This window comes from Drosophila biarmipes, chromosome X (assembly GCF_025231255.1).
Source record: "Drosophila biarmipes strain raj3 chromosome X, RU_DBia_V1.1, whole genome shotgun sequence".
Taxonomy (NCBI): Eukaryota; Metazoa; Arthropoda; class Insecta; order Diptera; family Drosophilidae; genus Drosophila; species Drosophila biarmipes.
In genome coordinates, this window is record NC_066611.1 from 16,229,297 (window position 1) to 16,256,717 (window position 27,421).

The 27,421-nt window shown below is 41.4% G+C and overlaps 2 protein-coding genes across 2 annotated transcripts; one reads left to right on the forward strand and one right to left on the reverse strand.

Annotated features, from left to right (window-relative positions):
* Positions 1 to 7,516: 7,516 nt before the first annotated feature.
* On the forward strand, positions 7,517 to 10,039 carry LOC108021991 (serine/arginine repetitive matrix protein 1). The gene has a single exon (XM_017090831.3). It carries the CDS (start codon positions 7,835 to 7,837, stop codon positions 9,872 to 9,874), a length of 2,040 nt encoding a protein of 679 aa, XP_016946320.1. The 5' UTR covers positions 7,517 to 7,834; the 3' UTR covers positions 9,875 to 10,039.
* Positions 10,040 to 22,238: 12,199 nt separating this feature from the next.
* On the reverse strand, positions 22,239 to 23,114 carry LOC108022001 (uncharacterized). Its single transcript, XM_017090839.3, has 2 exons — positions 22,985 to 23,114; positions 22,239 to 22,930 (listed from the first exon to the last, which is right to left on the reverse strand). Exon 2 carries the CDS (start codon positions 22,908 to 22,910, stop codon positions 22,329 to 22,331), a length of 582 nt encoding a protein of 193 aa, XP_016946328.1. The 5' UTR covers positions 22,911 to 22,930; positions 22,985 to 23,114; the 3' UTR covers positions 22,239 to 22,328.
* Positions 23,115 to 27,421: the final 4,307 nt, after the last annotated feature.

The following is a 27,421-nucleotide window of genomic DNA, read 5'->3' on the forward strand; positions in this document are numbered from 1 at the left end:
AAACTGTGGGAAGAACGCTGGGAAAGAGGCTTTTCCCCGCACATACACCTGCTAAAATGCTGGCAGACAATTGCAGAAACGCTGCCGGAACCACGAGGGTTACGACTTAGGGAAAGCTCGGGCCCCAGCTGAACTTAGTTGATACTAAAGCCGATGGCGGGATTACATCGCACAGGAATTTAATTATTGAATGAACGTACAAGTTGGGATTACGCAGTCCATGGGAGGTTATAAGCTTGCAGGGAATACTAAGGTTTTAATTACTAAATTTACAGTGAAAAATATACTTAAAATTAAAAGTAGTAGTGAAAAAAAATAGAAAATATATAATAATATGAAAATGGTTAAAATAAATCTAAAATTTAAAACTCATTATCGTTATCATATTATTCTTAAGATTTCCTATACTGGTCTCACTTTAGAACTGTAAAATCTTTTTATTATGTTTTTAATTCAATAGCTACCTACATTTTATTTAATTTTAGGTAGTTCCTAAGACCCAATAAATATTAAAATAATTTCTAGCAATTTCTTGACTCTCTCTTAAGCTTCCATCTATCACACCAACTGGCTTAATTGTATTAATTTTTAGCTCAACCGCTTTTCCCATTTAATTTCTATAACAGCCATAAATAGCACAGCCATAAACCTAAGTTCATTTGGTTGGCATCTTAAAGCCATTTCCTGTGCCTTAGAAATTCCCGCATTTCTTTTCCAGCCCAAGAAATCGGGCTAAGCCAACTTCCGAACCCCTGAATTTCTAGAACAATGGATCATAGATCATATTTTAATGACTCTCGACTTCAGCTCGATGTCGCCGTCGCCGTTCTCGCGTACAATGAACTTTCGATATGAATATTTTACACGAAAAAAAGTCGCACATTTTCACCATTTTCGTGATGCGTTACCCATTTTTATATACCTCTCGAAATCTTCTTTCCAACCATCCATCTGTCTATCTACCCATCTATCTATCTATCTATGTATCCGTATATATAACTATATCTGTCTCAGGCGCTCCTGCTCTGTCGCACTGTTTTCTTTTGTTTTTTAATAATTTTTCTGTTTGCTGTTGTTTATTTGTTTTTTATGGCCCACAACGATGGCGGCATCGTCGACGACGGCGCGTCTTTTGATTGGTTCAAGCTGAGCGTTTTTAACGAGCTCTGATTTCTGCTGCCACCGAAAGATAGAGATAGAGGCTGGAAGCGGAGGCCAAGATCCGAGCCGGGGGCCTGGGACTGGAGCTTGGGGCTTGGGGCTTGGGGCGATTATCTGGCCAGCGATCAGCGGCCGGCGGGCCGAAGTTCTGCCATATATCTGTGCGACTTCTATATCATAATTCACCTATACGCTGACGCGCAATTAGGGCTACGCCTGGGACGCACACTCGGACTCGGAAGTCCACCATCTTAAAGATTCTTAATCAAAACTGAAAGGCAAGAATAGAAGAGAACAATATAAAAATAATTTTACAGTTCCTAATATAAGAAAATATAATACAATTTAATATAATAACAAAATAAAGAGCAGTACTTGAGTCATATAATATAATATAAATATAATAAAAATTCATAGATCTTGTACAAGAATAAGTTTCGTATACTCTCTATCCAAACGCAAAAGACACTTAAAGTTCTTAAAACCTATAATACAATATACTTAACAAAATATAGAATACATTTTTTCAGTTATACATAAGATCTATGAATATAATATAATATTCTCTAAGAATAAACTTCTTATACCTAATAATAATAACATCTAATTAATAGAACTTATAATAATTATATTATACTAATATATAAATACTGATAATATAATATAGAAAATATTTTAAATATATTTTATAACTATTTCCAAATAAACCAACACATTTTCTAGACTTCCTAACTCTTATAAACCATTTCAAAATCGAAAAATAATATATTTCATTTACATTTCATCATAAAACTGTTTTGCAGCTCTTGTTCTTTTAACTACTAAAATTTTAAAAAATATAATTTTTAATTGGTGATTATTGTTTAGTTTATCAGCATTTAATCCACTTTTTGTGCCCACTTTCCTCCGCGTGTAGCTTCATAGAGGAGAGAATGAGACTGCGTGGTTGGCTCTCGGCGACGTGACTTCGATTCGCTGGCCAAGATTAGCGGAAGCTAGCTGGGATTGGCCCAGAAGTGCATCCAAAGGCGGCCAGATGGATGTGGATAGATGAGAGCCGAAGGACAGGAGTTCCTGGACGCATCTGGCCAGCTGATCGACACCGCCAGATAGCCGGCCAGTTGGCCATAATAAAGATCTCCGCCCGGCCGGATCTTATAGATGGCCTGGGAAAGTTTCTCGCTTTTTTGCAGATCACGAGTGGCCACTTAGCCGGGTCATGACGGGGCCAAAAAGAAATTGAAAATGTTAAATGAAAACCCAACCCAAAATATGACAGAGTGCACAGGAGCAGCTGCCGAATGACTATATTGCGCCGCTGCCATCCCATTCGATCCACATTTGAATGGCACCGATGGATCGATCGAGCGATCCCCCGATCGATAGGCCGTGCCCGGCCCCTCGGGGAAGTTCCTAATTACATGACACAACCGCAGGTCAGGTTACCCGGTGTCCGTTCGCACCTGTAGCTCACCTGTGGGAAGGGGAAGGGGCAAGGGGCAGAGGAAGAGCCAGCACACGACCCCAAGTGGCATTTTAATTGAAATGGTTTTACTGACTCTCTTGTTTTTGTTTCCCCTCTCTGGGAAGAGCAGGGGTGTATTGGTTTTGGGATTGTTATGAACAGTCTTAATATAGCAATATAATAATATAGCAATATAATAATATATGGATATCATTATATAATAATATAATACTATAATAATATAATACTATAATAATAAAATAATATAATAATATACATATATATGATAGAACATATAATAAAATAACTATAATATCAAATAGCAAAAACGTGTTATGCTTAGTAATAACTTTTTGAAATAAGGTAAGAGGTCTAGGATTCTGATTGCTCATAGAAAAAATATATATAGTATAGTATAAATAAACAGGAATATAAAATTTTTAATTTATTTAAAAATGTGTAAGGTTTTTATAGCTTAGAGATATATAGTGTTACAAGGCTTTTTAAAACCATTATATATAAATAATATTTCCCCAGGGTATTTGTTAGTCTATTTACTCCTTAGTTTCCTTCCTTTTTGGGTTGTTTTCATTCTTGGGCCGCGCTTGATTGATTTAGAGATCGGCACTGACCCGCAGCAACAGGACATTCATCCCGCTAAAAAGGAAGGAAACCACCACCACCACTGGCATGGCCCGGCGAACATACTAGATCCCAGCACCACCATCTAGTTGCCATCGGGGCTCCTGCGTTTTTGGTGTCTTAGTAGTTCCCCGTTCCTATACCTTCCCGAACTATATATTGTGTGCACCTGCCTGCCCGCTGGCCAAGAAGTCTTTGGTACTTTGGTACGGGCCATCAACTGGCGAGTCGCATAATGGAATTCCGAGCGGCATGCGATCGACAGTCACCCCACCCGCCGGTTCCCCTGCTCTATAAGAACCCCCCGACCCCATGGCGTATGGTATATGGTATATGGTATAGGGTCTGGGGCGAGTATCTCCCTCAACCGGGTGCACAGTGCGATCTTGTCCGTTGATCTTTTTGGTGCATTGGCTAAGTTAATTGGTTGTAAAACAATTTTTCGAATTAACATAAAAATGTTTCATTGGAAAAAATATTTATATGTATGGTGGGACGGTCGGTCGGTCGGTCGGTCGGTCTCTGAATGCAATTAACATTGGGTCTTCGGTTGGAATCGCTTCGTTTGCGGTTCCGATCGCGCCCGCATATTAGCAGAGCACTCAGGAAACTTTATGGAGGGGGTCTCCCCGGGTCTTTGGGTAGTGGGAGTATGGAGTATGGAGTTCGGAGTACGTTCAGGGTTAGTCGGAAATGTTGATTAATGAGTGATATATGATTGGAGAGATGAACTGGCACAGGATATGTTAATAGATGCTTCCGAAAATGATCATAAAAATATCTGTGTATTTTTATGTGAATGGAACCTTATGTAATGTTTCGCATTGAATGGCTTTCGAGTGCAGATCTATTCATCATCCGGGGCAGAACGAGTGCGAGTCGCTCAACCATTCAGTCTACCAAAGTTCGTCATCGAAACTGCAATCGTCATTCATTGTCATTGGCAGCGCTAATGTGCGATGTGTGATATGCAATGTAGCGCGACTGACGAACTGCGGCGGATGGAACAAGAAAGCCAACACCGAGTGCCCAACCAGCCAGACAATTGAATTGTTTCGGCCCTCCGGTTGACTCTTTTTATTCAAATTTTTTTCATATCATACACCCCCTCCGAAAATCCCCTTTCACGAAAATACCCCTCGATGAACCCCGCTCATTACACCGCCGACCAGTAGCACCCGCAAGACCATTCAACCATGGGCTGGCCACAAATGCAAATTGAATGAAATGGGAAATGGAACTACAAGTGTGAGTTCGCGTATGGGTGCACTGCGAAAAAAATTGCTATTAGAATAAAGAGCCTGCTGCTAGAAAACCAGCATTTGGATCTTGCCCTAGAAGCCTTAATTTTATTGAGTAAAATATTGAAACTTTAAATTAAAATACATTTTGGATGGTTTTTGACGACTTATAATTCCCAAGTGGTTTTTCAGTTTCCTTTTTTTAATATTTTTTTCAACTTGTGTAGAAATAAATTACTAAATTCTAAGAGTGAGATATTAGTTTGGTTATAATTATAAAAATAGTTTTGGTATTCATTTCAATTGATTATTGATAATTTTAGCTAACACTATATGAAGGCTTATAATTCCCAAGTGGCTGTTCAGACATGGCATCACTTAGTTTACATTACGTTTCCTTAAAGGAAACTGTACATTACGAGTTCTACAATTGAGTTATTATTTATTGTTAGATGAAAGTGCCACCGTGCCTGCTTTTCTTTCAGTGCACTCGAGTGCAGGCTGCGCAGAGACCCGCGCAAATAAAGACAATGGGAAGGCGACTTTTATTGGTTCCATTCGATGATCAGAGCGCGGCTTCAAAGGCCGTCAGTTGTGGCGTACTTAGTGACACCATTAACGCCGGCAGTACACTGTTTTCCCCCCTTAACCCGCTCCCACCCCCCTCGTTTTGTGGCGGTAGCCGCCGCTGGGCTACCAACACATCCACATCCGGCGTGCGCGCATGCGCAGCCCGTCTGTTTGATTGATTTTGTTCCAATGCAAGGGTCGCCGCTTTTCTGGCCTTTCTCTCCGCTCGACTTCGAGTCTTATTCGTCGTTTTATTGTTGCCCGGGCCAGGGCCTGGGCCTGGGCCGCCTGAAATGTTGAATGTTTATTGCAATCGGTGTGAAATTTCACACCGCAATGCTTAAATGATTCCCGGTCGCTAGTCGCTTCCTCTTCTTTTTCCCCGACTTTTTTTCCTTTTCTTTTTTTTTTTTTTTTGGTCCGCAAACGGCAGAGCAAACAAGCCGCAAATGGGCTAAAAGTACGGAAGGTGGCCTCAAATGGGGTAGGGGGAAATACATTTAAATATGACCACAAATTTGAGATAAGTAAAAGTGAGGAAGGACAAGTACAACTGAGAATCATACTTAATATTTAAATAATGTTTAAATATTTTCAAAGCATTATCTCTGTGAAAGAAATGCAGAAAGGTGACCCAAACTGCACCTATAAAAACCATAAATTTATTTTTTCGCTCTATATTTTACAATAAAAATTGTATTTTGTGCTTAATATTTTAAAAATTTTCAATAAAATGCATTTTTGTTGAAGATCAATTTTTCAGAAAGTTTTATGTTACATTTTTTTTAGTATTCTAAATGGTGACCCAAAACTGAACTTTAAGAGAGTAATTCATACACCTTTGGGTCCCTATTTTAAAGAGACATATTTAATTTAATTTTAAGTGTAATTTTCTTAGCTTAGATTTTTTAAATCCTAATATCAAAGAGTAATAATATAATAGATTTATATAGAGGCATTACTTAAAAAAGCTGGAAAGTGATAGGTAAATGGTTACATTTTTTTGGCACAGTATAAAGTAGCAGTTGTGGGGTTTAGTGACTCATTTGACCAATAGAAATATTTTTTAAATTTATGAATCAATTTTACCCGCATAAATAGGCTCCGAAAGTGGAACAGGATACCAGCCTGCCTTTCCTCAACTCCAACTGCAACACCCTCGAGGAGCAACAAGTATGCGCCCCTGCCTGGCCCCTCGACAAAGTTGGCCATTCGCCGTAGGTTCCTGGGCACACAGTAATTGCAAGCCCTTCAAGTGCCGAAGGCCCCCTCTGCGGCGCCCCTGCAAATGCAACTGCAAACTGCAACAATTGGCGTCACGCTTCGCTGGCCCTTTGCATACGACCAGAATGAATGAATGGATGGATGGATGGTGAAAACAGGACAGAGAACCCAGAGCCGAGAAATGGGAAATGGTAGATGGTAGCTGGGAAAAGGGGCAAGGGACAAGGGAGCCCCATGTGCACCACACGATGCTATGGTATAGGGCTGATTGAAAGATTATTTTGCACTGATAACGCTAAAAACGTATGGATGGATGGCCCAACCACCAATTTTCAACTGGCAACTGGAAACTTGCAACTTGCAACCACCGACGAGCCGGCAAACAAACAAACAACAAAAGTCAAATAGAGCGCGGCCAGAGCGGCACAAAAATTGCTGTTCGAAAATTGTTGCGCTTTGGCTTTGCGTGTTCACAATTTTTGCATTTTTGCATTCATTGTCCGCCTCTGATGTCTGGATGTCTGATGGTCTGGTCGTCATCGTCGTCGTCGTCGTCGTCATCAATTCGCAATGCATTTCCCACAGGCCGGCGACCATCATCATTAATAATATTGAAAAGCCCTAATTACGCTTAAGTGGCCCAAACGAGGCAAAAAAAAAAAAAACACAGAAAAAGAGAGAGATATGCCATGTACAGAGGAAGGGCAGGGGCTTCCGTATCGAACTTTGCAAAGGGTTCGGCTCAGTTTTGGCCTCCCTGCTCCCCTCGGCGTTACTGAAGCGGATCATCATAATCATCCTCGACTTCTCGCTCATTGCGTAAATCATTTTTCCCACCCCTAGGCCGGCGCAGAGGACGACCACCACTCACCTGCCCAAGGTGCAGCCAGGTCTGCAGGTGCATCAGCCTGCCAGTCCTGACCTACGACGACGACCCTCGGCGGTTCTTAATGAAATCATTTGTAATTTTTCCTTGCTACCCTGTCTTGCGGTCGCTGGTTTTCTTCCCTCTGGGTCTCAGGTACTTTATATGTCGTAGGACCTCTTCCCCCGCCGAGTTTCTTGAGTGTGTTTTCCTCCTTGATAGGGGATAGTTTGGTTCCTAGCACGTGGCTACCGGTGGGTCACCTGCTCGGCCGGCTCAGCTGCCCCAGGGATCACTCCCAATCATTACTCAAAACGTATTCCCCACCTCAGTGAGCCTGGAATTATCCAACACTTAGTCTGTCTAATACCTTGTAATACATATTTTCCGAATGCCTTTAGCATATCTTGGTAAACTTCCGGTAAACGCAAGAGTTTTCATTTTTACAACACACTTCAGAACCTAAAGACAGAAAAAACAAAACAAAAAAAAAACAAGTTGGATAACAAAATTACTCAAACACACACATAAAACAGTAGAATATCACAGATATTCAACCGAACTGTAGTAAACCAGAACAAGAACCTTTCGGCCCCAGTTAAAATTAAGTGTTCTCGTTGCCCCCATCATCATCTTGATATCCATTTTCCATTTCCCGGAAGCGGAATGCAGCAGAATATCTGGAGCTCGCCGCAGGTGGGTGGCTCTGGCGGGGCCCTGAAGGCCCTGGCCCGCAATGTGGCCAATCATCTGAAGCTGAACAGGAGCAGCCTGAAGCGTGTGGTGGCCCAGGTGGTGGCCGAGCATCACACCCTGGGCGAGGTGGCCGACTACAAGGGCCACATGTACTTCGCCAAGCCGGATCGCCTCAATTTCCAGGAGCTGATCGCCCAGTCCAAGGAGGCCTTCGATGATCTGCTGCTCCACGAGCCGCGTGCGGCCGCCAAGCGAAGAGCTGCCCTCCGTCAGCGTTCGAGGAATCCGGCCTCGTCCAAGGTGAATCTACAGATGAAGGTGTCTCCCCCCCAGCTGAGCAGAGGGGCGAAGAAGGCTTCGGTGCCCCCGAAGAGTGAGCCGCCGGCGAAGCCCTCGTTGCCCAGGAATCAGCGTCGCAGGAAGAGCTCCACCACCATTTTCCAGCTGGCGGATGCAGGTCGTCGTAGTCTAAACGGTGTCATTATCGACGACACGCATTTGCCGCACGATGGTGAACAGCGGGAGATCCTCCTGCATGTTCCTTCGACGCTGGCCAGGCGCTCTCGCAAGCGTCTCCGTTCTGCGGCAGAGAAGAATCCGGAGAAGGACCAGGCTCAGAAGAATCTGAAACCCAAAAAGAACCCTGCCCAAGCTGAGCCAAAGCCCAGTGTAAATCAGGACAAGAAGAACCAGGAGGTGCAGACGATGCAGCCGGCGAAGAAGCGTCTTCCGCAGAAGAATCGCCGCAAAGAACTGAAGCCAAAGCCGCCGCAGGAAGAAAAGCCGCCAGAGAAGTCTTCGCAAAATACAACTCGCTCTGTGTTGCCAGCCAAGAAGAAGCCAGCGGCGCCGAAAGTGAGCCCCACAGCTCGCTCGCGAAGATCCCAGAGAAGAATCAAAGCCAAGGGTCAGACCTTCCACAAACGCATGAAGGCAGGCGACAGCCAAAGCTCACCTCGCAGACCTGCGGCTGGGAAGAATCCCGTTCAGAGGACCAACACCCGGTTGCAGGTAAGACCGCTGAAGAAGAGACTACCCTTGCTGCGAAGAACCTACGAGAAGCCCTGGCTAGTGAGACGCTCGAAGCGAAGACGCCTCTCTGGAGGCTCCCAGGTGGCCAGGCAGAGGCCGAACAAAAGCCCGGTGAGGCCGAAAAAACTGGATAACACCGATGTGGAGTGGGCGGAGCAGTCGGAGCCAACGGCGCGGAGCAACAAGGCGGAGGCGAAGAAGAGCTCCCCGAAGCTGCGGTCCAAGCGTTCGTCCCACGTTGGGCGCCAAATGCGCAATGTGAACTTTCCCTGGTACACTCCTTACCAGTTTCAGGGCGCCGCCGGAGCCACCCAGACACCCAACAAGGGAGCGAGCATACCGCCCTTCCAGTTGCTGAGGGAGAAGAATCGCCAACTCAACCAAAGGCTGGCGGTCAGCCAGCCAATACCCCAGAGTCGACGGGCACCCAACATCACCAGTCGCCAGAGGCACCATCGCCGGATGCAGGAGCGCCTGATGAGGGATTTGCTGCGCGAGGAGGCCATCGATGAGCCCTTGAGCAATGGATCGGGCGTGTTTCGACGTTCTCGCGGCGGCTGGCAGGCGCCCAGGTCCAGGGAAACCATGCAGCAGACCTCCAAAAGCCCCATGGCCAAAACCCCCATCAAATCCGAGCCCGAGCAGCAGGATCATCGTTCTGTGGAGCGCGTGAGCTCGCGGATCAAGCGTTTGGCGAATGACAGACGCTGCCGCCAGCCCATCGCCACCAGCGAGCGGATCATGATCCCGCCGCCAAAGACCATCAATGATGCCACTCAGAATCGTGCCCGTTCGAGTACCCGGATGCGTCGAAGATACCGCTCCGTTCCGGTGGACAGCAGCCTGGGCAGCATTGCCCTGATGGGCCAGCCGCAGCAGTCGAAGCAGGCCCTCACCCCGGCCAAGCGGCACCTGACCATCGCCTTCATGAACAAGAGATCCGAGCGCTCCAGTCCGGCCGTCCAGCACTGGAAGTAGGTCTGCGGATGCCGCTTCATTTGATCAGTTAACCCACACCCCCCTTCTTTGGCACTCACTTTTCCCACCATTCACCGATTCTGTTTGTTTGTTGGAGCTAAATAAATTATCAAGTTGGAATGCCGATTGCAAGGCATTTTTCCCATATTGCATATGCTTTACAAAGATCCTGGTTCTCTTACTTTATTCTGGGATTTATAAATGTACTTTCCCATTTAAAGATTTCTATAAAATCATACTGAACTATCAATAACTTGGATTGGATGGCATTGTTCCCATGATAAATATGCTTTATAGAACGTACTACTGCTCTTTCACTTTATCCTAGAATTTTTGAAGTTGCGTTCCCATTTTTAGATTGTTAATATAATGATATTGAACCATGAATCTATTCCTGTTCAAATAAGATATCAAGTATGTGTTATAATGCTGAACATGATTTATAGAACTTACTGTTCTTTTACTTTATCTTAGAATTTTTTGAGATGCGTTCCCATTTTTAGATTGTTAATATAATAATATTGAACCATAAGCCAAATAACTTATCAAGTAAGGATTTTAGACATTAATCTTATCTAGATTTATTATAGAACTTTTAATACAATATAATGTATTATGGAAGTGGAATATCACTAGTAAAATACTTGCTATAAAACCGATCAAATGTCATATATCATATATATTTTAATAATTTCCCTTCGTTACTTAATGCTTAATTTTTTTTTGGAAAAATAAAGAGTTTTGAAAAGGTTTTCTGTCAATCTTGGATTTTTAATTTTTAATTCAACAAGTTAAGATCATTTATGAGTTCTAAACGGTATAAATAATGGTCAGTCAGTCAGGTTCGTCTAGAATTTTCTAATACTCTATAATAATATTTAAACACTATTCCAAAATATTGTATGTACTGCGAAATAATATTTACCATATTTAATATTATTAAATAATATTTTCTACCAATCTTTTCCAAAGACTTCAAATCTAATCTGTGAGGACAGCACGTGTTGCCATACAGGTGGCTTTCCCTTAAAATACCCAAGGAACTCCGCGCCAAGGTCAGCAATCCAAGCCCTTGAGCTGGGGCGCTTAACCCCGTGTCAAATGCCTTTAACTAACAGTATCCCTGGCTTTAACCCATTGCGCCCACCCAACCAATTTCGTTGGATATTTTCCAGCAATTTTTTCATGCATGCAACAAGACAAGAGGACAAGAAACCGCGCCAAATTCCATGGGGAGTCAAAAGTCAGGCATTCGATGAGTACGAAAAAAACAGAAAATTGTCTGAAAAAAAAGGAGGAAATAATACGGGCAAAGACTGGGGAGCAACAACAAGGCCATAATTTAAGTCGCTAAAGTTTTGAGCCTTTTGTTCGCCCGGCACACAAAAGTTATTGAAAATCGCGCAAGGGTTGGGCTCCCACTCGCGCTCTTCGCTTTCGCCGAAAGGGTTCGAAATTGAAAAAGAAAGCGAATGTCAGGTGGTTGCGAAGTTGCCGGCCGAGTCGTTGGTGTGGGTGATTTAGTGTTAAATAAAAACTTTTAAATTGCCATTTGATCGTTTGTTTAGCGACAATAATGTCGTCGTCTCCCCCTTCCTCGGCGCCCTTCGCCCCAATTGAATGGGGCCGCGGGTCCTGTGACAGGTTTATAGGTCGCCGTACTCCTTCTGAAGGGGGTGAGGCAAGGGTGTAGGTGAAATGGGGCTGCGGGGTTGGGTTGAAAGGCCCAGGACCTCGGCGAGGGCGTCGTGACAATGACATTGTTTCGCTGACAGTTGTAGCAAATTTATTGAAAAGGTGTTCCCCGGCATTCGTTTCGTTTCGTTTCGTTTCGTTACGTTACATTACTGTGTCTTCGGGAATTGTCAAAAATTTATTGATATGTTGAAATTGCTTCTCGGCCTGCCATAAAAACTTTGACAGCTCCATTCTTTTTTCGCCCGCTCGTTGTAGTAAATTTGACAGCAATTGTTTTGTTTGACAGTTTGTCGTCTCTGGCAAAATGATGATGTCAATATGCAAAGCAGTTTTGCGGAATTGCGAGGGTGATGCCAAAGGGAAAAAAACAAAACTGGGCAAAAAAAGAAAACCCAATCGAGGGTTCTCAGCCCGAATGAATGCCTGCATAAACGAGCGAATGAATGGGTTATTGGCGAGTTGACAGCAGACGCTGACAGCTTGCCGACTGTCTTGGCCTGGAAACAGATTTCTTTGATCTTTAAATATGGGTTCCGGTGGCCTGAAGAGATTTTAAAAATTACACAACAATGGTAGGCCAATAAAAAGGTGCTTATATTTTTAGGGAATTTTAAAACGACTTATATGAGTGCCATCATTAAATGGGCCTTGACCTTAAATACGCAAAATCGAACATGAAAATGGGCTAAAATTTTGACCATCTTAAAAAATCTATATTTGAATGCAAAGTGTTAGAGAATTGAACCACGATTCGAAAAAGGCATCCCACGTTAGGATCGGTATACAATTACTGAAGTTATGGATTATAGAAGTTTCGATTTGGGGTCCCATACTGAGAACCATCGGAAATACGAAAAAATCGAACATGAAAATGGGCTAAAATTCTGAGCATCTTAAAAAGTCTATATTTTAATGCAAAGTATTAGAGAATTGAACCACGAATCCAAAAAGGCATCCCACGTTAGGATCGGAGTACAATTACTGAAGTTACGGATTATAAATGGTTCTTTAGAACACCAATACCTTTGAAAGATTTAAAGGTAATACCATCAATGAGTTTAGAGAACCAACACAGCTTCCATTTCCCCAAGTGAACTTTAGACCGTTGCCTTTGAACTTTGACTGGCCAAGACCACCTTCAATTTTCCCTCCAAGCCACCATTTTCCCCAAGGTTTTCACAATATCTATGTATGAGCAGGGCACACACACAATCGCCCGAGAGGGAGAGGAGTATTTTTTATGAGACTGTTTCGTTTTTCGCTTAATCGCACTAGAAAATCTCTAGAAATGGTAGAAGGAAGATGGCTAAAACACGAAAAAAACGCGGCGAGCGTTCAACTTGAAAATATGCCAAAAGACAATTGGTTGTTCGGCTGTTTGGTTGTTTGGTTGTTTGGCTGTTCGGTTGTTTGGCTCTTTGGAACGCTAAGGGCACGGCCCAGTCGCCAGTCTTCCCTGTAGACCCCCTAGCCTCCACATGGACTCTTCTGCCGACTCTTGTCTCAGTCTCAGTCGCAGTCTTAAGTTTTCTTCAATGCCAAGCGAAGCGTGAATACTATTAGAGAGCCGAAGAAGCCTCCCCTTCTTCATCGCCGGAGGGACAAAGGGTGGGCAGGCATTTATTAATAATTACCACAGCGACTGGGAAAGAGCGGTGGATCGACTGTATATAGTTGGAAATTTATTTGTTATTTATCTTTTTGGCATTATGCATGAATAGCAATAAAAAAGAAATACACACACGTACACATAGTTCTACTCTGGCTGCCTGGCATAAATAGTTAACGAGAAGTATGCGGCGGCAGTATCATAAAAACCTATAACAATCCATTCGCTCTCAGGTTCTGGGTTCTCAGGTACCTCTCTGGGAGTTCAGTCAATAGATTTAGATCACTTGGCAATGCCGGAGGAGGGAAAAAAAGACTGGGCCCCGGCACAAAGAGTCATAAAAATAATGAGCTGGGCACGACGACGATGGCGACAATCATGATGGAGATGATGGACGACCAGGGGCTTTCAGCGGGCAGTGCGTATCACAGCGATGGGGTTTTTTCCATTTTAGAACAGGAAGTAAGTGCAAAAATCACTATTACATTAATCACACATAGTCTTGGGTTTAATAAGGGCGTATGCCTAATGATACCCACTCTACACTCTATGATAACCACCTCTTCAGATCCTCTGATTGCGATCATGCCGGGCGGACTGATGGGGTTTTTTCCATTTTAGAACAGGAAGTAAGTGCAATTCTACCAAACAAAAATCACTATTACATTAATCACACATAGTCTTGGGTTTAATAAGGACGTATGCCTAATGATACCCACCCTACACTCTATGATAACCACCTCTTCAGATCCTCTGATTGCGATCATGCCGGGCGGACTGATGCTAATCTTATTGACTTTCGCAACTGTACTAACCACATGTCAGATGTGAGGAAAAATACTTGTATTTTTTTTCCTCCTCTGCCCTCGGCTGAGCTTCCACTTATTTGTGGCCGAGGAATTCCTTATCGCAGGGCAAACAATGAAATAATTTCTATGATTCCGAATGTGAAGTGCTATTATTGTTTAGGCATTCGCTCTATTTACTTATTTGTTCGGTGGGGACAACATCCCCTCGAGCATTTAAGACTATCAAAAAAAAAAAAAACGAAAAACCAAATCACAAATTATTCTTGGAAAATTGGCCTCATGGCTTTGGCATGCTGCGGTTAGCTGATGAAATCCAAGCTGAAGCTGAAATCCACAAAGAAATAATAATAAAAAAAAAAAAATAGGGAAAAGTAAAACAAATGCCCAGGAAGGCGGAGAGTTCTCGGTGCTATATCTTATCGCGCTCACCGGAGACACAGGCACACCATAATATATACGGAGACCAAACACCCCCGCCATTCACGCAAGCCGGGCCTGATAATTCGGGGCTTATCAGTATCAGAGACCCGAAAGTGTGTGCGTTCCGCGGAGAACGATACCTACGATCAGAGCAGGGTGTGTACTCTGTCAGGGATCGCATTGTTCAGCGGGCAACTATTTGGTATTTGCACAAGATCAACAGGTGCCATGCCTCGCTGGCAGCGTCAGCATCCCGAAAACGAGAGATGTCAGCAGTTGCGCAACGATCGGGGGACCTACACTGAACGGAAAGTGGTGCAAGCTATGAGATTTAATTGGAAAAACAGATATAATTGGCAATCAAAAACTCTGATCAGTTAGGACATTTTTAAAAAATCTATAGCATACCTCAAGGGTCGTAAGCGTTTTTAATATCCTATAACTTTTTTAATCCTGGCCTCAGCTGCTCGAAATTTGGTATGTGAATAGATAACTACAATGCAAATCATCCCTCATCTCTATTATCAGAAAAAATGCAGTATCCCAGTTTTTACAACCTGTAAAAATGATCAGATCTGCTCAAAACACATATCTTCTTTTCTATCAAACATCAAAGAACTTTCCAACATGTTTCTACATTTATATCATATCTACTTAGGATTAAGTATATCCATTGTTATTATCAATAAACGCATACCTACCACTAGAAATATTAGCATTTTCCAATCTGCTCCCCAATTCCAAATTTAAAGTCATTATCAAACTTTTCCCTCACCAGCCCCATAAAGTAGTATATCCCTCGACAAATACTATTTTCCCATGAAACCAATCGCACTAATCACACAATCTTCTGCCGATTCCAGCAACACCGAACGCACAAACGAAAAAGTCTCATCAAAAGTTTTATAAGGAAATAGCCACAAACACCTCTCTACTGAGACCCCGCCACCACCGCCCCATGGGCCGTTGCATTCGAGAAATTTCAATAATTGCGGCTCATTAAAAGTGCCCGGATAATGGGGGCCCGCCGCAAAGTACAAAAGCACACACATTCTCCTTAAAAAAAAAAAGAGAAATAGTATACAACACTTCAGACCACCTAACACTTCCGATTATGAAATTTGTTCGTTTGACAAAATGCCAGAGGAGCAGAGCCCGTCAGTCGTCGTTGGCAGTGGCGGCTCGTTCGACAGCCAACGGTAATCACAACATGGAAATATCTATAATGTAATTACGCCCAGATCGAGGTGACTGTCGGTAGTTGTTGAGGAGAATCAACTAAAACGCCAAAGCGATCACAGGGAAAAAGGCAGCCAACCAACCGGCGAAGACGACAGCGACAGCGACTCAGGCTCATTAAAACAATTTTAAAAAATAATACAAAATAATTACAATAAATTATGATTACGCTTGACAGTGACAGTGGACCTGGACGCCATCGATGGTGGTTTTTGGTGTCTCAGTTGGCGTTTCATGTGGAGAAGTGAGTGCCGGAGTGCTGGAGTGCCGAGTACCAAGTACCGCTACAGGTGCAACCAAGAGACGGCGTCACCGGCTGGTGACGATGAGCAGGCAGCGCCGAAGAAGCCCTGAAGACCAGAAGACCAAAGACGATGACGACGACAACCGAGAATCACTCAACTGTGGCCAAAAAGTTCGTTGTTCATTTGCGCCCAACTCCCGGCTTCATTATGCTGGGTACGGGGGGTAGTTCTGGCAGGGTATATTGGACTGTGTCGCGGTTTTGCTTATGCAATCTTGTTAATAACATTATACTAGGCTTGTATCCCAAAAATCCTGGTTATATGATTATTTTAAAGGAAGTTATAGAAAATATATATTGGGTCTCGTTAATAACATTATAATAGGTTTGTATCCCAAAAATGATAGTAATATGATGGTTAATTAAAAAGAAATATATGGAATCATGTTAATAACATTATAATGATGATGTATCCCAAAAATGATAGTAATATGATGCTTAATCAAAAAGAAATATATGGAATCATGTTAATAACATTATAAAAAGTTTGTATCCCAAAAATTTCAGTAATATGATTGTTAGTTTTTAAGATTACGAACATTACTTTTTGAATTTAAAAAATAAATAAAAAATCGAATATAAATTTGTTAATAGTGTACATGATTTTATTAAAATAGCTATATAACAAATAGCTAGGTAACAAATTATCCTTTTTAAGGAAAGTGTTGACTTTTTACTTACCAAATTCTTGGTTATTGCATTGGTAACCCAGGGTATCCATAGGTCGAATCACCCGCCTTGAGACCCATTGCCTGCCCTGATGGTTTCTGCCATTGCTCTCCGTGTGCACTTCACCTCTTCGCTTTAATTCAATTCAATTTGGCCACAGAAATAATTACAAACTGTCCAGGTTAACGCGCAGCGTGTGAGCCCAGCAAAGTGGCGCCGCCCAGCGCTGATGACATGTACTACCCGCTCCAAGGGCAAATATATACGTATAGCTTTCCAGGTTTTTCACATCTCCGAGGCGTTCTTCAGGGGGGTTTTGGTAGTCTTCGGTGTCGCCAGGGTGGGGAGAATTTATCAAAAGGCCATTAAAATCAAATTGAGGCGCAGACAAGCGACAAACAAGTCCAAATAAACGGAGAGATGGAGATGTCGAATGTGATGGACTGATGGAATGATGGACATGTGTATTGGGCCCATACATCAGGCGACTCGATGCTCTGTCAAATGCATTTCTGGCGACATAAAAATCTCGTCGAATCGTTAAAAATGCATCATCATCAATTTTTGATGCATATTTAATGTAACGAGAGGCTCGCGAGTATCTTTGTATCTCTTCGATGGCATCTGTGCAGGGAGAGAAAAAGGGGATAAAGTAGATGAACAAAAACAAGAAACTATTTCTGTAAACTATTTTTTTACGTATTTATAATATTTTAAAGTTTTATGTTTAGCATTTTAAAATTTTTAAATTTATAACATAAATGTGATATATTTTTTCTTAATAAAAAAATTGAATTTTTTTACTTTGCAAATAGAAATACATTTTGATAATATTAAAAAAAGTGGTATTATCCATTTCTTTTTTTATGCAGGATTTATTTATTTATTTTTCTATTACAAAAACTCTAGAATTTTTTTCCGTGCAGCTGGGTGTCCCCACTTTAACTGCAAAGTGCGGCATAAAAATTGATTTACTCTCAGCGCTGCGTCGGCACACGAAAAGCGAGCCAAAAGCCGAACGACCGCGATTTTCGGGCCATATCGAAGACATTATGGCTCAATTAGAGGCGTTAAATCGCTGACCGCTGCCAGGGGATCCCCCCGACCGCCGGATATCCTAGGAAACGAGGGCGATCCAGTGATCCTTTGGCACTCCTTTGTCGGCATTCCCACTTCGTGGTACCTGTTTGCCAGGTCGGTTAACCTCAGGCCTGGCAATCTATTGAGCCTATTGAGCACACAATGCCCCTAAATGCGACCGCAGCAAGTGAACGCGAAATTTCACAGGCAAACACAAATATCCTCTTCCCGGAACCCTCAGATCCTCGGCGTTTCATTGCGGCCCGTGGTCGGTGAAAGTTCTTAGGGCATCTGTATCATATCAGAAATAAATAAACGAAAACCACACTTCGATGGAAGTCGTCTATGTGATCTGGAATCCGCCTAGTTATATAGTACATATTTGCCTGCGAAACACTTGGCTGCTTTCCGGTGGTCTGGTTGCTGGTGTCTTTCCCTAACCAAAAAATAAAAGAGGAAGGAAAAAACCGAAAAAAAACCCAAAATTAAAGTCAAGTCAGGCCAACTTTCATAAATTAGTCATTGAACCCGGCAAATGGGCAGCCACAATGGCGGCGTGAAGAATACAAAATCATAATAGTAGTAAGCTAAATGCGAGCATAACAACAAAGAAGGGGCACAGCTAATTTTTTTATAGTGTGAATCTAGCGCCAAAAGCCCACTAAAACAATATATATACGCATCGAGAGCGGGGTCTACGCTTTAATAACTTTCGGATCTCTTGGGTTAGCTACATGGTAGGGTGTGTCAATAGCAAGGGGCTTATTAAAAAATGTAAGCCGTATCAGAAAAAGTTCTCTATTCCGTAGCCATTTCATTTATATTATAATATTACATTTAATATATAACATTATTATATATTTAATAAATATCAATTACTTTCGGATCTCTTGGATTGGCTCTTTAAGTTTTGATAGGGTGTGTCAACAGACAAGTTGTTTGGTTGATTTAAAAAAAATTGTAAGCCATATTAGAAAAAGTTCTATAGTTCTTTATTATTTTGTTTTCATTAGATTATAACTTTTGATATATAACATTATATATATTATAATGTAAGACATACTAAAAATTTTCGCTACTTGACATTTGGTAGGGCGGTTCGTTAGAATCAGAAAAACTTTTTAATAATCCTGTAATCAATATCAAAAAAAGATCTGTATTTTTAAAACATTTGTGTTTTATTATATTATTACTTTTAGGAACTTTTATATAATATTTATCACGCAATTATTCTACTTCATAATCATTCCATAATCCATTCTATAAGTTTCTTTATAGTTTTACCCATTTTTTTATAGTTTTCCAACCCTCAATAGCCACATATCAGCTCACCTGTAATGGCATTAGAATAATTATTACCCACCATTGCGTATCTTTCGAATTAAGACCAGAACTCCGGCGAACCTCTCGCCCATTAACCAAAACCCAGGCCCACACCCCATTTCGAGTCGACTTTCCTCCACCATTTGCCAGGGGCAGGCATTCCCCTACAAACACTTGAGATTCCCGAAATGCTCTCGGCTCACCTTCGAATGCCCAGTCAACTGGGCCAAAAAGCCACCCACCGGCAAATGGCCCAACCGAAAAATATTTAATTTATGCAAAAAAAAAACAGAAAAAAAGAAACGACTATAACCTGGATATGGGATATGGATGTGGATGTGAATGTGGGCTTATGTGTGGTGTAGGCACTGCTAGGGAAACTCGACTTTTGAGAGCTGCGGGCGGAGGCCGAGGCATTTCCATTTCCATTTCCCAGGGGCTACGCTAATTAGCCAAAAACAAAAACCCGAAAATAAAAAATACATACCTAACAATGAGCATAAAATTTGAAAAATGTTTTCATTTCTTTTCCATTTTCTATGTTCTGCTTCTTTTTTTGTGCATATTTTTTTTTGTATTTTTTTGTTAACTCATATTAGAGGCATTCGTCCAGAAAACGAAATTCAAAAATGGCGCATACTCGAAAAAACGAGCAGGTGGAATTTGAGCAGCCACCGATAAGACAACTTGAACTCGGAGACGCTTGGCTGACCGACTGACTGAGTGACTAACTGACTGAGTGACTGAATGACTAACTGACGGACTGACAAACCGAGAAACCAACTGAATATCCGACTGATTTCGGCTTATCCGCGACTGTACGCTGTATTTTTGGACTTTTCCGTCTTGGCTTTTTCGTGTTTTGGGCTGTGATCCATGACCATCGCCATTTTTATGATTTGCCAAAATAAACAGAAACTTTCTTTCCACCTTTGGTCGGGTCAAAAAGCCAAGAGATTGCCGCCAAGTTGCGTGAAAATCAAAGCAATGATCAAAGTTCGCCCAAAATGAATAGCTGGGCGGTGGAAAGTTTTGAGAGGCCAGGCAGACACATAAAAGCGGTGGCAAATTTGCCTAAAAATTAAATAAAATATGCCTTAATTATGGCTAAAAGAAAAGTCTTTGATGAAATAGCACATACAAAATTGTTTAAAAATATTTAATAAAATACATTACATCAAGAGAAACACCTTGATTTCTAGAAGCGTTTATAAGTTTTTTTTTAATAAGAAAATTATTCTTTAGTTTTTGCTGGAAGAAAAAGAATTTTAATAAAACAGCATACAAAATATTAAAAAAATAAAAACTGTAATCTTATATTAGGAGAAAAACCTTGGTTTCCAAAGGCAATTCTTAAAGTTTTGAGGAGTTTATTTTTAAGAAAATTTATTTCTAAATTTTTTCTGAAAGCAAATGGTTTGATGAAATAGCACACAAACGTTTTATAAAAATAATGTAATACTATATAAAGAAAGAAACGGAATCAGTAGGCTTAAAAAAATGGTAAAAAAAATACATTTTATCAGCGGAAAAGCACTTTTCATACTAATTTTGTCGCTCAAGATAGCCGGCGCTAGGCAAATGTTTTTGGTAATTTCCAAGAACCCACCAACCAGTTGCCCTATTTTTAAGAGGAATTCCTCACAGATGACGCCGAACAAAAAACACGTGTTTTAGTTATATTTAATCGTTTGACAGGCTCTTTTTTATTCACATTTTTGGGGCGCCAGAAAGAAAAGCGGATGCAAGCCACAGGATGTCTTCAATAAGCGAATGATCTGCATCAGCATACGTATTTCTATCTGTAAATGTATCTTTTTTCGCCGCTCCGCAGCTCGCATCTGTATCTCGGGGACGGCGAGAGCATTAGCCCACGGGGCAGACACTGGCAAGTGCAATGCATTTTTAGTGTAAGCAATAAAATTTACTTTTATTAAAGAAAAACGAAACAAATTCAAAAGAATTTTACGCGACTTGTTTTGGCGTCGACAACGACAACGACAACGACAACGACAACGGCAACGGCAACGTCGAGCACATAAATTTCAAACCACCTACACATAAATTTTTGCTAGATACAAAAAATAAACTGCAATAATAATCATTGCAGCAGCAAAAGCAAGTGCAACTGTCAACTATTAAATGACATTTAACATGCCCACGAAGTGTGGCAGGGTGGAGATCTGCTGGGGCAGTTGTGGGGGCCGTTTTGAGGGTGGATAAGACAGGCCTCGCCCCCCCGCACCACCGCCGCCAGGCATTAGTTTCTTAAAATATCATTTCAAATTTGAAATCAAGTCATCAACAGCAGCGTTTCGCCGCGCCTCCCCCACTTGCCGCGATATATCGTATATATCTCGGTTCAGATTCAGATTCACATTCTGATTCTGATTCGAGGCAGCGCTCTTTATCAGCCAGCCTGTGTATGGATAATTTCAATTATAATTTATACGCGATCACGTCGCTATTTTTAGGCAAGTGACATCTTTGCCATTTCCTCGGCGTTGCCGAACTTCACGTGGGGGAAAAGCCGGGCTTTGCGGAGGGTTGGGAAAATGCCCGTCTGCTAATCCCATTCGCTTTTCACTGGATATTCTCCACGGTCATGGTCTTTTAATACTAAACAAATATTTATCACTAACCTATTGATAGGATTTTTATGGAATATATTAATTTGAAATCCAATAAAAGTCAAATACAATTTATTTTTATAAAAATTTAAAATGATTTAATATTTAAAGAATTGTTTAATATATATAAAATATAAAAACCATTTATTTGAGATGAATAAAATCACCAAATTATCAATACCAATTGAAAATTTCATTAATTTTTATAATCATTTATTGAAAGCATGCTCACTTTTATAAATTCCCCAAGAATATATTTTCTACACTTTCGACACTTTCTATAAACTCCCCAAATTATATAAAATATGCCAAAAATATGTCTTCCATACCAACTGATGCCATTTCGCCAAGCCTGACTTTAAAACATAAATGATATTTATTTGTTAATGCTTTTAAATCCTCCACAAAAAAATCCATTTAATTTTTAAACCATATAAGGAATTCCTAAACTAATAAAAAATTAGGAAACAATTTGTTTTAGGTGTATAAAATACTTATTTTTAACACCAATTGATTTGTTATTAACTGTCTAATTCCCAATTAAAAAACTACATTTTTTACCAAATGATTATTAATTTCTAAATTTGTATAAAATATACTAGATTTGCCAAAAGTTACAAAAAATTTGAAATGCTGGAAATCGCCAAACCCGATTATTTGGAAACTGCCGCTTTCACTTGGACTGAGACTTGGGGTCGTTGCTGGGCTTCTTGGGGGCAGTGGATGGTGAGTTCTTCAGAACCAAGGACTCCTCTAGGTCCAGATAGTTCTGCATGATGATTTCGTTCTTCTGCCTCTCCGTCTGCAGTTCCCTGGACAACTTGATGACCTCCTTGGCCAAATCCCTGGGATCGCTGACCTGTTCGAGCAGCGCTTCGGGACTGTCGTAGCGCCTCTTCAGGGGATTCTCCGGGCCGGAGGCAGTCTTGACGAAGGGCACACACTGGATGGCCATCTCAGAGTCCGGCGGCCTTTGGTGGAGCAGTTCCTTGAGGTTGGACTCGTACTGGGCTCGCCGGATCTTGCGCTGCTCGAGCTCGTTGCGCTTGGGGCCCAGGTGCTGCAGGAGCTCCTCGGGCTTGCGTGGCTCCTCGGGCAGCTGCTCCGTCTGCTGGTCCTTGGACAGGTGGCTGGTGAGCACCGTGGCCGAGGTCTTGTCGCAGCCCTTGGTCCTGCCCAGCATCTGATGATGTGCACCCAGACGAAAGGATCGAACGCCCGCCAAAACCAGGGCCCTTTGCTTGGTGGAAAACATTCTTGCCAAACACTCCAGTTCTATTGAGGATATAGCCTAAGAGCTGGGGAGCTGAAGAACTTTCTAGCACTCACCGAAAAATATTTATTGAAAATAATAATGTTTTTACTTTTTCCAAAACTAGTGCTTTTGTTATGAAAGGCAGTGACTGAATGAGCCTGCAAGTTCACAGCTCGCCTATGACAGCAGGAGTTAGATGCCAAGGTCTACTGGGTTCCCGAAAAAAAAAAGGCCAGCAAAATCGAAAAGCAGTTGGTAGCCAAGAGTTGCTGCCATATGGATGCATGAAACTCTGGCCCAGAGCACGCCATATGAGCATTACCACCCCACTTTGCCCAGAAATCGGGCACATTACTCATTATTTCGAACAACTTCATCAGCGACGAGGAAAACGATGGGGAAATTCTTGCATGAACTATTCGCCACATATACACGTTCGATGAAAAATTAGATTTGCGTTTTGCATACAACTAAGGGCTCGAATTTCCCCCTAGAAAAATACAACAAAAAAAAAAAAGAGAAATGTAGGTATATAAACATAACTGTTAGAAGTCGCAGTCGCATTTTGATTGATTTGAATGTTACGTTGAGTGCGCAGCTCTGCTCCGACTTGGATGTGTGACTGATGATTGATGGACTTGCCAGTACCCTGCACTCCCCCAACTCCCAGAGCCCGATTGCCGAACCCCAGACGACCCTCAAAAAAAAATATTCTTATAGCCAAAAAAAAGAAAACACAGAACAGCGAAAAAAATACGAATCGAAGAGAGAAAAAAGAAATGTAATTTCCAGGGTCTGACAGGCGTATGTCAAATTCGACGACATGCGAATTTTAATAAACAACAAATTGGCAACAGAAAAAAACCAGGAAGCTTGGCAAATATTAGTAAATATAGTGACGAAGCCTGGGGCCTCTGCTCTGGAAGAGGTTATTAAATAAGAAACTATATTTTTATTTAATTTTAACCACATTTTTTATGAATTCTATAAAGGAAAAATATTTTAAAATTTTTTAAATAAAAAGTTCTATTTTTTTGTTCAGCAAGTTTTTCTATAAAATTTTAATTAAATTTAGTGAAAAGGTGACCCAGACCTACTGTATAACAGCCCAAAACTCCGTCGTTTAAAAACCAATTTTAAAAATTATAATTTGTATTCATTAAAATCAGCATTAAGTACTTTAAACATTTAGGACAGCTTTCTTGCTAGTTATTCGAAAACCTGTAAAATGGTGACCCAAAGCACAAGTTTAAAGGCTTATAACTCGTCCATCTGTAATCCGATCTTAAAGTTATATCCCTCTAAAGGTTTCTAGCTTAATTCCATTAATTATGTTTAATTAATATTATTTTAGCATACACATTTAATAGAATCTTACGCCTTTTTCATATCATCAACCAGCAAAGTTCACACATTTCCCACGCTCGACGACTCCTTTCGAAAGTGCCAAGTGAATGACCGAAAGCAATGTTCTGGTTAATATCTTCAAGTGATAACTGGCCCTCCTCCTGGCCGATTTGGGCCTGACCCAGTGAACTTTCTCGTGTTTTCCAGTAGCAGCTCCAGAAAACCCACGAGAGTGTGTGGGAGCCGAAACTCCAAGTCAAGCTGAAGACCTGGTCTCAGAGCCAGCTCGCTCGCTGGCTACTTCCACCCAGAAGACTGGGGCCGGATGTGGTTGCGTAGAAAGAGTGGTGACCCCACCACCAGGCCTCTCGAGAGCCACCGAAAAAGCCACCACATGGGAAGAGACGCAGAGAGGCATCCACTGAAAATGTCAGCGGCATGCAATGCGGACTTTCTGTTTGTCTAAGGCCGCTCCGGGTAACTAAAATAATAACAATAATAGTACATAATACTAAGTCAAAATGCCAACTTCCGAAAGACGAACGCCGTCATTACTCCATTTTTACCACAATTAAAAGGTGGATGTTGGCTGTCTTGAGTGTCTGGGTGAATGTCTTTCCTATCTCTCCCCACTCTATTTCATTTGGTTTTATTTATTTTTTAATTTCCATGTGGTAGACCTTTCATCTCGCCACTCTCCGTGTTTGTCTGCATTTCGTTGGCTTTTTTTTTTTTGGTTTTTCTATTATTTTTTTCACATCTCCCTGGGCATCATCACACGGACTAATGTCAACTTCCGTGGGGTGAAACCAAAGAAAAAGGGCAGTGGAAATCATAGGGCCTATGGGAGTTAGGGATAGAGGCCTATCCATACCGTTTTTATCAAACTGGATGTAAGATAATTATAACAATTCACCAATTATTCATTTATAGTTCAGATGAATACCTCTAAACGAGGCAAAGTGCCTGTTAAAGGCAAACATTATTTAAATATCGACTGGGTACAGATTGACAGAACCAAGAATCCATTAAGTGCTGGGAAATAGAATGGGGAATCACACGCATCCATGGGATACAGATACACCTTCTCGGTGGTTTTCCCATCGCAAATTATAAGCCACGCTGGGAACCCAGCCGATCCGTCCAATCCCAGCCAATTCAATCCCAGTGCCCCCGAGTATCTTTCGAATCCCTGGCTTTCGTGCGTGTAAAGTTTTGCTTTTGTCGCGGCATTGTGTTTCGAAAGTCGCTTAACTGACAATTTAAGCGAAAGATAGATGGAAATGGTATAAAACGCGATCCGTCGCACGCAACAAAATACGGAAAAAAATGCCCAAAAAAAGGGGGGGAAACGTGGGCGGAAAAGTATGTGGAAAGTCTATAAAAAAAAAGGATTCAATATAGAAATTAATGTTGGACCGCCTTGCCAGGAATCGCTCGGCGCGGCGGAGTGGGTAACAAGAATGCCAAATGAATTACGATAAGCAGCGGGCGGCCACCCACCAAAAACAACAAGGATAAACAAGCCAGGTCCAGGGGCGGGGGCGTGGTGAAAGGATTTCCAGGGGGCCGCCAGCGAAAGGGGCGAAAAATTGCACCAAAATTAATAAGGAGTCGGTGGAGAAAAAAATCCAAGGAAATTTCTACTTGGGTAACAAAATCTTCAGCGGCGAGTTGAGTGGAAAATTTCGGCTCTAACGACTTGAGGGATGACCTAAAAAACCAGATCTTAACATAGCCTATTTCTAGAATATAAAATATATTATTTATATATATTATGTTACATTAGTAAACGATTAAATGTGTACATAAAAAATCATGTATTCTACGAACATGGATAAAAATTTTACGATATTTTTTTATATTATTGAAATTTATTTTATAAACCCTTATTTATCCTAAGGAAGTATACAAAAAATCAGATCCTAAAGGAAAAGATTTCCAGAACATAGTTTTTAATTTTATAGGAACTATTTGCCTTACTAAGTCCAATATTCCCTACTTTTTAGATAGCTGAAATTTTATATATTTTTTATGATTGTATTTCTTAGCCTCAATCTAACACTAATTTTAATTATAAGACATTATTATCCTTCCTAAGATCAATATGCCCCACTCTTTCGATTACAGCGCACTCCAGCCAATGGGCAAAAGTAAAAAATTATTGAAAGTTTATGAAAATAACAAGAGAAGAAAAAAATTGAAGAATGGAAATACCAAACCGAAAAAAAAGTGAAGAAATAACCCAAACACAGCACAACAATTGCTCGCCGGTGTCGGTTGTGGCTTTCTTTCTTTCTTTTTTTTTTTTTATTCTTTTCCTTTTTTTAACTACAGCAACAGACGGTGTCGATGGGGGCTTGTGTGGGCGGGCAGGGGGCAGTAGAGGGTTAAGACGGCGTCAACATTGCTGGGCGGCATATTGCAGCCTTTGATTCCTTTTCATTTACTTTTCTCCGCTTTTTTTTCGCCGGCCTTAGTAAAGGATACAACCCACAGGGAGGCGGAGAAAGTGGGAAGGAAATTTTATTGTTACACCAGAAAAATAACAACAAGCCAGTGGCGGGGCCAAGAGGGGGGCGCCGGGCGACTGCAGGGCGTCGCATTTTGGCTACGTTTCCGTTTCCGTCGAAGACGAAGTCAAAAGTCCAAAGCCCGAAGTCGAAGTCGAAGTCAAGGGATATCGAAGGCGATTACCGGGAGGACGAGAAAAATTGTAAGCAGCACAAACCAGGGGGTATATTATATCCTTTTATATATAGGCAAACGGTTAAAGGCGAAAAAAAGAGGAAATTATAATAAGTTTTTTTTCCTCTTCTCATTTTTTGCCTGCTGGTCAACGGCAGCTGGCGGCCAAGAGGGGTTAAGGCGCACTCGGTGGGTTAAGGGGGCAGCAGATTGTTAGTCTTGGCTAAGAAACGCTGTTTACATTTTTAATAATGCAAAAGCAGCGAATGAAAGCAGAAATCGAAAGGCAAAAAATTAAAATTAAACATTGAACGGCGTTGAGAAGAAACAATAAGCACTGGGAAAAAATGCCGGGAATTTCTATGGAATTTGTAAGTAATAAATAAATAAATAATCCTCCTTCAGAGACCCGAAAAATATTTATAAACGGTATTTTTAATAGCTTGGAGCTTAATAGATAGAGAGAACACATAAAA

Coding starts and splice junctions, on each gene's coding strand:
- LOC108021991 (XM_017090831.3), top strand. CDS start 7,835: ATGCAGCAGAATATCTGGAGCTCGCCGCAGGTGGGTGGCTCTGGCGGG.
- LOC108022001 (XM_017090839.3), bottom strand. CDS start 22,910: ATGTTTTCCACCAAGCAAAGGGCCCTGGTTTTGGCGGGCGTTCGATCC.